Source organism: Zingiber officinale, chromosome 8B (genome assembly GCF_018446385.1).
Source record: "Zingiber officinale cultivar Zhangliang chromosome 8B, Zo_v1.1, whole genome shotgun sequence".
Lineage (NCBI taxonomy): Eukaryota > Viridiplantae > Streptophyta > Magnoliopsida > Zingiberales > Zingiberaceae > Zingiber > Zingiber officinale.
Window position 1 is genome coordinate 55640195 of NC_056001.1, and position 11191 is coordinate 55651385.

General features: G+C 32.8%; 2 protein-coding genes across 3 annotated transcripts; one reads left to right on the forward strand and one right to left on the reverse strand.

Moving 5' to 3' along the window:
• The first annotated feature begins 936 nt into the window (after positions 1-936).
• Positions 937-2972, forward strand: LOC122016937 (remorin-like). Its single transcript, XM_042574374.1, has 5 exons — positions 937-1090; positions 1268-1312; positions 1415-1502; positions 1631-1712; positions 2663-2972. The coding sequence occupies exons 1-5, from the start codon at positions 1042-1044 to the stop codon at positions 2864-2866; spliced, it is 468 nt and encodes a 155-aa protein (XP_042430308.1). The 5' UTR covers positions 937-1041; the 3' UTR covers positions 2867-2972.
• A 63-nt stretch (positions 2973-3035) lies between these two features.
• LOC122016936 lies at positions 3036-6257 on the reverse strand. 2 transcript variants are annotated; one of them, XM_042574372.1, is made up of 7 exons: positions 6045-6257; positions 5798-5942; positions 4745-4941; positions 4453-4651; positions 4240-4325; positions 3839-3930; positions 3053-3627 (listed from the first exon to the last, which is right to left on the reverse strand). In XM_042574372.1, the coding sequence occupies exons 2-7, from the start codon at positions 5882-5884 to the stop codon at positions 3368-3370; spliced, it is 921 nt and encodes a 306-aa protein (XP_042430306.1). In that variant the 5' UTR covers positions 5885-5942; positions 6045-6257; the 3' UTR covers positions 3053-3367. The 2 variants fall into 2 exon arrangements, with proteins under 2 accessions (XP_042430307.1, XP_042430306.1); XM_042574373.1 differs by having other exon boundaries at positions 3036-3627; positions 5798-6257.
• Positions 6258-11191: the final 4934 nt, after the last annotated feature.

The window sequence follows — 11191 nt, forward strand, 5'->3', positions numbered from 1 at the left end:
CCCATATCATAAATAAATGCTAGATTTCATTTTATCCATTTAATTTATATCTTTTTTTAAAAAAAAAAAAAATTTAAAATCTTTGAATTTCTGTCTTCAAATTTTACAACTACTATCATCAAAGATTAATTAATTGATTTTATTAAAAATACAGTGTATATATTTTTAAAATTTTAATTATTAAAATGATGACATGGTGTTACTTAGCTTGTTCTCAAGAGGATATCTTATTTTTAAAATTTGTTTGTAATGCAAAGTTAGAGGTGGAAAAACATATTACTATTATTTGTCTTTGCTAAAGGCTAAGGCTAGTCCTCTTAGAGCTATGGAAATTAAAGTAAATTAAATTAAATTAGTTAAAATATTTTTCCTTTCGATAAGAAATTTTAATATTTGAGAAGTGATCTTCATTGTTTTGTGTTTTTGCAGGTTCTAACTCTAAGATAATTTGAGAGAGCTTCGGTGCAAAATGTAGACACCAATTGCCCGATTCTCGCTCAATTTATATAAATTTGAATTCTCTTTATGGGCGTAAACTAAGTACATTTATGTTTAACATGTGTTACATTACCAACATATAGTCGAACTTAATAATCTCTACCAGCAAGTTAAATAGTTAAAGTGTTCGAAGTTTAAAAACTCTAGAAAAAAGGTAGACTAAATCCAAGCGCTAAAACAAAAAAGCTAGCTAGAAAACTCTAAAGTAAACTCTTGAGACACAAAATGAAGTTATCACACACTTGGCCTAGCAATACACGAATTAGATCCCAAGAACTTCTACCAATTACACGCGAGGTTTTGAATCCGCATAACGACACTATTAGGAAAAGTTTAATCTCTTCGCCCCTACCTTAATGATTGCGGAATAATCTCACATGTCTAGAAGCACCTCTTAGCTAAGACCAACTGAAATCAGATTCTTTTTATCATTATTTCCTTGATAAAGAATACTTTTGACAAAGGAGTGAGGCCATGCATGGCAGCTATTTAACAGACTAAAAGAGGTCTCTCCTTGCACTGTCACACACAGAAAAACAAGAAATGGGAGAGGAAACTGAGCAAATAGCAGTAGTCAAGGTGGAGGATTCCAGTAAGAACAATCCTTTTTTTTTAGTAATTATTATTATTGAACTCTTCTATTTTAGAGCTCTCAATATGAAAAATAACTATTTTTTTTTTTTCAAAATATATATAAGCATTTATCATAAGCTCTACTCATGTTTAGAGTTTTTTCCTCTTTCCTTTTCCTTTTTGTTGTGAAATTCAGGTTCCTTTTCCAAAGAGAAGAGCTCAAGAAAGTCAACTGAAAGAGGTGAGGATCAAAAAACACTATTCTGATAAGTTTTTTCTAGTTGTGTTAAGAAAAAGCTTATTGTTATTGTTGTTGTTGTGGTGGTGGTGGTGGTGTGCGAAGATTCTGCTCTGGCACAGGTTGAGAATGAAAAGAAGTTATCGTTTATCAGGGCATGGGAAGAAGGAGAAAAATCAAAAGCAGATAACAAGTAAGAATATGTTGTTGCTGGTGTTTCTTTCTTTGAAAAGTATGATTTTGTTTGGAACACCTTTCTGTTTATTGATGTTGAATTTAAACTCTACCGAAAGCGGTAAAGTCCTAATTGTTCGATGATAGAGCTCAGAAGAAGAAGAAGGCTATCGCGGTGTGGGAGAACTCCAAGAAGGCAGGTCTAGAAGCTGACCTGAAGAAGGTTGAGGTATGAGTTTCTTTTCTTAAGTGTGTTAGGATCCTCGTAAGTACCTTTTGAAAATTGAACTTGTTAGAATTTGTCAACTTAAACCATGCGCGTGTAGATCCTAATTCAGTCATTTGTACGGTTGAGCATTCTTAAATCGAACTAATAAACTTTTTTTTGGACCAATCAAATAGATTAAATTTTGTCATTAAAACCAAACATGTCAAACAGATACAAAATTAACCAAATTAATTGGTTTAATAAAAAAAAGTAAAATAGATCTTAATATTTTTATTTAATAAAAAATTAGTTTAATCGATTAAACTAATTTTAAAATTTTAAAATTGAAATGAAACATATAAAATCAAAATTTAAGTTGAACCGAAATTTTACTCACCCCTAATCATTTGAAGCATCTAAAAGATGGAATAACCTCTATTACAATGTCACATAATAAAACCATGTCTTCCTTGTAGAATAAAACAACCCTTATAAAGGGTAATTTAATATGGTTTGTTTTCAAGAATCCTTCCAACAAGGGCAAATCGATGACATAACTTATGCAAAAGGCCTCTTAATCCTCTCTAAGCTCATTTCTCAACATTGATAGACAACAATGAAAAATTTTGCTTCTAACACTCCTTGAACACCAAAAAAAAAAAAATTCAAATGCACCCTACAATGTCTTTTAAACTTTATAACACTTTGTGCTTGAGAAATTGACACTTGATTCATGGATGATGGATCTATCAAGCCAGATATGGGGAACCCGACAATGAGTTTAATGTCCATGGAATATGGATTCCATGGACATTAAACGTAGATTTCATAATTGGTGGTTCTAAGATTGCAACGTAGATTTCCTACTACATGTCCTCACACTTGTTATCCTTCTTGTACTTGAAAACATAGATCACAATCCAAAATGAGTTTTGGTTGTGTATCGTAATCGATTTGGAATCTACAAACAGGAAGGTTATGAGAAAAAAAAGGCCGAGTATGCGGAGAAAGTCAGAAACAAGATAGCGATGGTACACAAAACAGCTGATGAGAAGCGAGCAATGGTGGATGCGAAGCACGGGGAGGAGGTCCTGAAAGCCGAAGAAGCCGCTGCTAAGTTTCGTGCGATAGGACAAACTCCAAAGAAGAGTACTTTCAGCTGCTTTGGTGCATGAGGTGCAAGAGAAAATTGTGTAATTGAACTTGTTTTTAAGGTGTTTGTGTGCTTTGTGTGGTTTAATTTTTATTAACAATTATATTGACTCCCTGTGAGAAGTATCATACCATCTGTTCAAGCATCTCCGGCATAATTCTGATTCGTCGATATCCAGCAAAACGATAAGGTCATATGACCAACCGGCGATAATTCATCATCTTACACTGCTCGTAATTTGCAAGTAACATGGGTACATTTGAAGGTTATTTGCTACAGAAAGCTGGGACTAAAATGAAACTCGAAAGTGAGAACTATCAGCATGCCCCGGTACAAGTCACTCAATTACAAAACTCATGGCAAACCACTCACAAGAGTTTCAGAATCACTTATTATTAGCCCTATCATCTTATTAGTTTGGAGAAAAAGATTTGCTCTTCAGTGTTATTCAGAACTCTACTTCAGGAGGTTCATGGTTGCTAGAGGAACAAGCACTTGGGGAAAGGTAGATGTTATTTTCCATTTAGTGAGTAGTGAAGAAGTCGAAGTCATGGTGTTCGACTCCTAACTGCTTCAGCCAAGAGTATGCTGCACTGTAGAGGGAGCTCATCATGTCACTGTCTGGCGTTTCAGGGTTTACCCACAGGCCGCCCTGCAGTTTGTATGTGGCGAGACCAAAGGGAGAAAGTGAAACACGGTTGTGGCTGCTCTTTTTCTCCTTCACGTCACCTGCGTTTGTGGAACATGAGTCATTGCCAACTTCCTCTGGCACATAGTTGTTTTCTGCGGAAACCACATGGACGAAAACATGTAAATGATGTGGTTTATCAGCATTTAATCTATGAATGTAACAAAGAAAAAAAGTTATGACTTTTAAGAAACAAAAAAAAAAGCATTAATTGCTAGACATGACTTTGTGGTTTCTTGCATCGATCAATGGGCAAAGCATTGTCATCCATAACTTGCACATAAACTAACAAAGGATCGCCCATACCTTGGAAGGATGCGGAGATTGTATGATAAGTTAGAAAGCAAGTAGACAATTCCTTCACATTTCTGCAAGATGGAATGTGGTAAATTGGATACCTGATAAGGAAACAAATTGGTCAGAATTAATGAACCAAAAAGACCATTATACAACAATGAATCAATCTCTAGAAATCTATGAATAGCCGCGTGTTCTCAATGTATAAATTATGTCAGTAGGCCTAATTGCACGATGTGCTACCATTATTCCTTTTGATAGAAGGAAACCATGACTGATTCGTATTACATTCCCTAGATTGGCAAGAAACCTCTTAGTAACTCAGTTTTTCTCTATACTAATGACATGAAATAGAAGTGTAGCATTGCTAAGTAACAGAATAATGAGATGAAATAGAGGCGCGGAATTACCAGGCAACCGAAATCCAGCTAGCTGGTGAGATGTCCACACTCTTGAACGATGTCAAACAAGGATAGTTTTGTGCTAGTTCATTTACCTGTTCACCAAATTTAACAACTAATTATGAATAAAGAAAAAGAAAACTAGGACTTGTGAACCTAATTTAGTGTCTATTTTTGACAAACTAGAGCAGGTCAAGAGAGCACATTAGACGTGATTTATACCTTATCAAAGAGAGGTATCCTTCCATAAGGAGAACCATATTCTATATACTGCAAGTACAATTGCCCTAAAAGATGTCTCGCTGACCAAGAAACGTCCTGGTCAAACAGAGAATCATCTGAAACATCCGATGATCGAGACAATTTCTCACTCTCATTGTCGTCACTGAATGATTCCTTTTCACTATCTTCCAACATACACCTGTACGAAGGTTGTAAAACAAATCACAGTTGTATGATTTCGAAAAAAGTCATTTGAAGCAACAAATACAGATTATGTCTTAGTTACACGCACCTCGTGAGAGAATGGGATTTGCTAGTGTAAATTTGGATCGCAGAGAGGTACGGAACATAATATTGAACTACACTATCACGATTATCAAGAATGATTGGGACTCCAATCCCGTATGCACTCCACTCTCTATACTGATCCCAAAGATCTCCAAGATTAAAATACTCAACCTTGCGTTGTAAGATTGGCTGAGAATTTGTCTGTAACCATTAGAGCTTGATGTGAGATATAAAACATAAAACCCACAGTGAGAAAAGAAAGTTGACTTGGTGATATATCAAAGCAGAAAAAAAAGGAGTATGAGACAGGAGCACAAATGTAACCTAGGAAAGCATTTCAACTTAGTCAATAAGTTTCAAGCACTCCGTGCCAAGAGATATTGTGTACACGTGAACTCATACACGAGTTGTTGAAGCATTTAAAACAATTTTTGGTCTATGCCAAACAGAAGTGGGTTATACCAACTTCCTTCACACGAAATGTGCCATGTCAAAAAGGTATGAGCATTGCCTCAAGCACACAATACATCACTTGGTTGAGACAGTTAACAGAAAAGAAAACAAAAAGTGAGTATATCACTTTGTTCACCAATTCAAATTGTTATCCACCCATTTGCACGCATCTTTTGATCCTCAAAATGAAGGAATATAGCTATATGAGTCCCTATAAACTGAAACATGGTTTTCCATACCAAATCTCCAAACAAAAAGAAATAATGAATGAACATAAATTTAGCATGGCTTCTGTTTCTAAAAATTATATTTACAACTACTATAAAATAAAATTCACTCCATAAAAACTCATTTGTGTATCTACTTTACCAGACCTTCATAACACATTCTCTGAGATATTTGTAAAAAATGCTCAATGAAAAAAAGTACAACAATCCACGATATATTCCATAAGATATCAGTTGAGATAGTGCTAAACGGATAGAAATTTTGCATTAAGCGAAGCATAACGAAGGTTCAAATTTTAAGGAAAGAAATTAACAATCTGAGGCAACAACGAAACCTAAAGGGCAAGATTATCACTACAAAGAGGCAAAGCAGTCACCTTTGGGAGGGGGCAAACGGGAACCCTCGGCGTCGTGCAACTGAGGAAAGATTGCATATTGGAGCGCCTACGCCAGTTAATCACCATTTTTGGCCCCTTCAACACCACTCGTTATCCAACTCGATCGATGAAACGAGGAGTGAAACTACAAATCCCACACGAATCAACGGGGACACGAAATAAGTACGAGGACGGGAAAAGATCTCTCTCTCTTTCTTTTGTTTAATTTTATGATATTACATCACACCTCGAACTATGCTCCATCGATGCGCCGCCAACAACAGAAAGTTAACAGATTCAAATAGGACCTCAACCAATTCGAACAAGACCGAATAGAAACAGAGCAGATGCAAGGAATGGCGGCGAGGGGAAGAAGAGAGTGACTGGAACCGAGATCGACGGAGACAGCGGAGCAGAAGTCGGTGGCGATGCGATGCGACGCGGCGTTTCTTCTCGACGAGGAGGCGAAGAAGAGCCGCCGCGTGGTCCTTATAAAACAAAACCCACGAGCTAATCACACACGATTCCCTTACGTGAACGCCAACATCTCGGTCCCACAAGTTATTGACAAATATTAACGCCCGGTGTAGAATTTAATTACACACATGATAAATCATCATTTTTATTATTAATTTACATATAATAAAATTTATTCATCTTACTATTTTATTAAAAATCTCTCCTCTTTACTAACTAACTTTGATTAAACCTAAAATACATTTACGTTAATGTCCTTTTTTTTTATTCACGCTAAAAATAATTCCAAGGTTTATTAGTAATTCCACAGGCGAAACAATCAGTAATTTAGAGTTTGAGACTCAGCTATAGCGTATTATTATGAATTTTTCTCATCATTAATTTTCTTGGTTGTTTTATATAAAAAAAAATATAGTTCTCTTTAGTCTCATATCTTAGAATTGACAACACTATGATCAAAAAAACTTCTATAAATATTTTAGGTCGGCGATGTTAAAAAATATACTTTTCTTAATTTTTTTTACTAAGACAAGTATAATATTAAATTAAAATAATTTTTTTCATAAGGAAACCCGTTATAGTAGTTTGTTGCTGGATTCTCTAGTGTCACTATTACATGGGTCTGACAAATCTTACTCAAATAATTAATTCTTGGTTCGTAAGGGTGACACTAGAAAATTCAAACAATTTAGATTTTCAAATACTCAAATAATTTATATATTATTATATTACACACGCAACGCGTGTGCACGATCACACTAGTATACATTAAACTACTATAGTTTAGTTAATATTTTTAAAAGAAAAATAATTCATAAAAAATTATATTTAATTTTTATATCAACAAAGGTAGAAAATGATAAATAAAACATCTCTTATAATCCATCCTTAAGTTAGGTATAAAAAGATAAATTATGAGTTAATTTATAATCAATCGTCAAATAATTAACTAGTGGAAAGAGCTTTTCTCAAGATATATCAAATCTACTGTACCAATTGGGCACTTTGTGGACAATATTCATATCCTCAATGATAACATATGAACTCTCACTTAATCAAGGATAATTAAGCCAATTAGTGATAATTAAGGTGGGTCCAAAGTAAAATCAATATTAAAGGCTTCGAAATGAACATTAAATATAACAATTAATTCTTTAGCTTACCATCCATGTGATGTGAATTGCATATATCTAAACACAATTAAAGGCTAGATATGACCAACTACCAATTTGATTCGATGCATAGTCGCTTCTAGAGGATGTACAAATCAAGTTAGTTGGAATTTTAAATGTGTGAGTCGATGATGTGTTGCTCATCTTTTTAAATCATGTGCTAAATTAGGTTAGCTAAGATTGTCATTCTTTCGCAACAATATATTGACACTTGCCGACTCGGTGATTTATCATTTGTTAGGCCCTTCATTGGATTGACAATGATTATATGCTTTTATTAATGCTCCATGATGATTATAAATAGATTATTTAAGTTTTTTATTTTACAAAATGTAATGCATCACTTGAGTTAATGTCATAACTTTGGTTGACATGAATTGAATTGATGGAAAAAGTGATCGATCTTTGCTCGTTATTTGCTAATATATCACATTATATCGTATCTTAGTTTTAATTTTATGTGAAAATCTATTAAGCCAGATCAATTTATAGAATTTTTAGTACTCGATTAGAAAAGGATAAGATGTCAAAAATTATCAAAAATAGTTTATCCATTTTTAGAAATTGAATACTCTTTTTATAAAAAAAAAATTCAAAATATGAGAGGTGAAATAAATACCAAAATTGCTCCCGACACTGGAGCAATTTTATTGGACAAGGATATTTTTCAAATATAAAATGCCTTTAGAAAATTTTTTTTTTGTTAAAATGAGTTCCTTTTTAACTTTTTTCAAAATATTACTTCAATATTAATTTATTTATTTTTAAATATTGTTAGAGCTTCTCTAATATTAGTTAAAATTGCTTTAATGTTGTTTAAAATTATTATAATAAAGATTAAAGTTACTCCAATATGATTAATATTTCTCTATTATTTATAATTTAATATTAATCAAAATTAATCCAATTTGATAAAAATATTTTCACTTAGTTAAAATCATTCAAACACTATGGTGGTTTTTTATAATCCTAGTATCTAGTTTTCGAACTAATTAATTCTGGAGGTGGTTGATCCAATCTTATAAAAAGTTTTCATTGACCATTAAATAAATTAAAAAGTGTTCATAGAGGTCCATGTACACCTAAATAGTCAATACTCTTATATTTATGATTTTACTAAAGAAAAATTCCTATAATATATGACAGTTGAAATTCAAATTGTAAATAATTGATTAACCATTTAGAGAGTTTAATCACTCTTGTTCTGGGATAAACAATGTAATTTTTATCAAAAGCTATTATAACATAAATTTTTACAACGTAGAATAATTTTAATTAAGATTTTTTAAATATTTTTTTATTAAAATTACTTTATATTGTAATGATTATGGTTAATAATTTGGATGATTAAGTAATAAAGATAAAGGAAAACTACTTTTAACCCTCTTTATTTGGTATCAAGTAGCATTTTATGTTTTTGTATTTTAAAAATAACATTTAATTCCCAGGACTAAAGTCAAATGTGAAAAAAATAAAAAGACAATTATGTCCTTCTCTTTTAGATATTTTTTTATAATTAAGAGAAAAATATATATTAAATTTATTAATAATTTACATCCAATTCTATTTCCTTTGTTGATATCTGAATTAATTCTAGATAATTCAAGACCTTAATTGATATTTTCAACATCTGCATGATGTTAATTTACTAATTAAAATTAATGAATTGTATGTAACCTTCAACAACGATATATAAAGATTAATACTTAATTATACAAATAAAATTAAATTAAGTAATTTAAAATATATATTTTCGTCGTCCAAATGTGTCGCCTTCAAATACAATGTATAATAATTATTTTCTTTACTTACCCCTAAATTTAAAATTTTAGATTCACCTCTGTTATTTATTATATAAGGTTTCACGAAAATAAGTGAATGTATAATCTTATTTTCTTACGCGAAGTCAAATTTTCTTCGTCTTCTTCAAACTCTTTTACTTTCTCATGTATGCACGGTAGCCTCACATCTCAGTTCATCACTGACTTGATCGTCAAAGAGGATAACATTGACAATGACAACTCTCATCTGACAAGCTTTACTTTGCAAGACACCGAAAGCGAACGCATCGACAAATCAACATCAATCATAGATTCGAGCAAGCGACGAAGGGGCACCATCACTGGATGCTTCTATATTTTTTTATCATTTAATATATATATATTTTCCTATGTACACTATTAATCCAACTAATTAATAATTAAATAGTCGATCCCGAAGACAAACATAAGGATATAATTGTCTTTTTGAAAAAAATTCACATTTAACTTTGGTCAAAACTAAAAGTACTATTTTGATTTTTTTTTGGGCAATTTATCAAAAGACGTACGTGGTATAATGTATTTACCAAAAGACACATCACCAGTTTGTATATACCAAAAGGCGCAGATAAGTCATGTGTAATACCCAATATAACCCTCCCGCTAATCTCCTCTGTTCAGTAGTCAAGTACTGAGACATCCAAACCACTTTTTGAATAACTTTGATTTAAAAAAAAAATAACTTCAATCATTTGTCTACCTCCCTCCTTCGTAACATGTGAGTGCAGATCTAATTCTGTGAAGAAATATTCCCTCTTGTGAAACCCTAGTTTAATGACCTCGAGTGTTTCTCAAGCGGCATCAAGCATTTCGGTGCCAAAAACCAGGACTAATGGCGAGGCGCCAGTGAAGGGTTCTAGGGTTTACGTCAATCATCTCGTCTCATAATGGCCCAAAGAAGTCGATCGGGTGTATCATCATCCTCTCAATATCAATTAGTTGTAAAGGTAACATTTTACAAACTCTGTGATTTTGAGAAGTTCAACTAGTATGATTAAAATATTTTAATTTTTATAAAGTGTAGGGTTCAGTTGACGTTGGACAGAAACTGCATTGGAGCAATGTTCTAGGTCACTTTAAAAGTTTTTTTGAAGCATCCACGAAGAAAGGAACACATCAAGGGTCTGTTATTTTTCATGACCGACACATAGCGCTGATCAAACAGTCACCCTTTAGTATTTTTTTAGACATACAAGATATGCAGCACATCCGTAGGATTTTGGTCAATATATTTGAAAATTTGGATTCAAGTAGTCAAACCTTTAGATTCTCAGGTACAATATATAATTTCGTATTTTAATCACAAAGTAGTTGTATGGTAAAATTAAATCTTTGGCTAAACGTGGGTCTGATACGATATCACATCAGGGTCATAGTGGGCCTGATACAATACTATATCAGGCCCAACGTGGGCCTAATACGATGCCATATCAGGCCCAACGTAGGCCTGATACGATACAATAGCAGGCCTAACGTGTGCTTCATATGGCAGCGTATCAGGCCCACGTTGGGCCTGATACTTTTGTATTTGTTGGTAGAAGTCTAATAATCATTTAACTTGGTCAGGTGTTCCGGTTAGCTTCACAAGAAGAGATGTTTCATTGTTGCTTGGTATTGCAGACCGAGGAGCTTCAATTCCGATGAATTCAACTAAAGCATCCGGTGACCTCTTTCTAACATACTTCTCAAACAAAAAAGAAGCTACTAGATCAAGAATTGAATAGTTGCTTAAATTTTATGGCAACCGTTTTGAAGGAGAAGATGATGTTTTATTATTTTGCAAATTCTATATTTTGTATATATTTGTTTGTGTCTTATTTTCTTCTAGTACATATAAGGTCCTTTTATGTCTTATAGATATAATAGATGATTTTGAGAATCTTGCTAGATTCAACTGGGTTGAAGCCATCCATGAATTTATGACT

What these genes read in the sequence shown, in the direction of transcription:
- LOC122016937 (XM_042574374.1), top strand. Translation starts at nt 1,042, where the DNA reads ATGGGAGAGGAAACTGAGCAAATAGCAGTAGTCAAGGTGGAGGATTCC. An exon ending in AAATCAAAAGCAGATAACAA is followed by an intron (nt 1,503 to 1,630) that starts GTAAGAATATGT and finishes GTTCGATGATAG; the next exon opens with AGCTCAGAAGAAGAAGAAGG. An exon ending in CTGACCTGAAGAAGGTTGAG is followed by an intron (nt 1,713 to 2,662) that starts GTATGAGTTTCT and finishes ATCTACAAACAG; the next exon opens with GAAGGTTATGAGAAAAAAAA.
- LOC122016936 (XM_042574373.1), bottom strand. Translation starts at nt 5,884, where the DNA reads ATGGTGATTAACTGGCGTAGGCGCTCCAATATGCAATCTTTCCTCAGT. An exon ending in AAATCCCATTCTCTCACGAG is followed by an intron (nt 4,652 to 4,744) that starts GTGCGTGTAACT and finishes ACCTTCGTACAG; the next exon opens with GTGTATGTTGGAAGATAGTG. An exon ending in AGCTGGATTTCGGTTGCCTG is followed by an intron (nt 3,931 to 4,239) that starts GTAATTCCGCGC and finishes TTTCCTTATCAG; the next exon opens with GTATCCAATTTACCACATTC.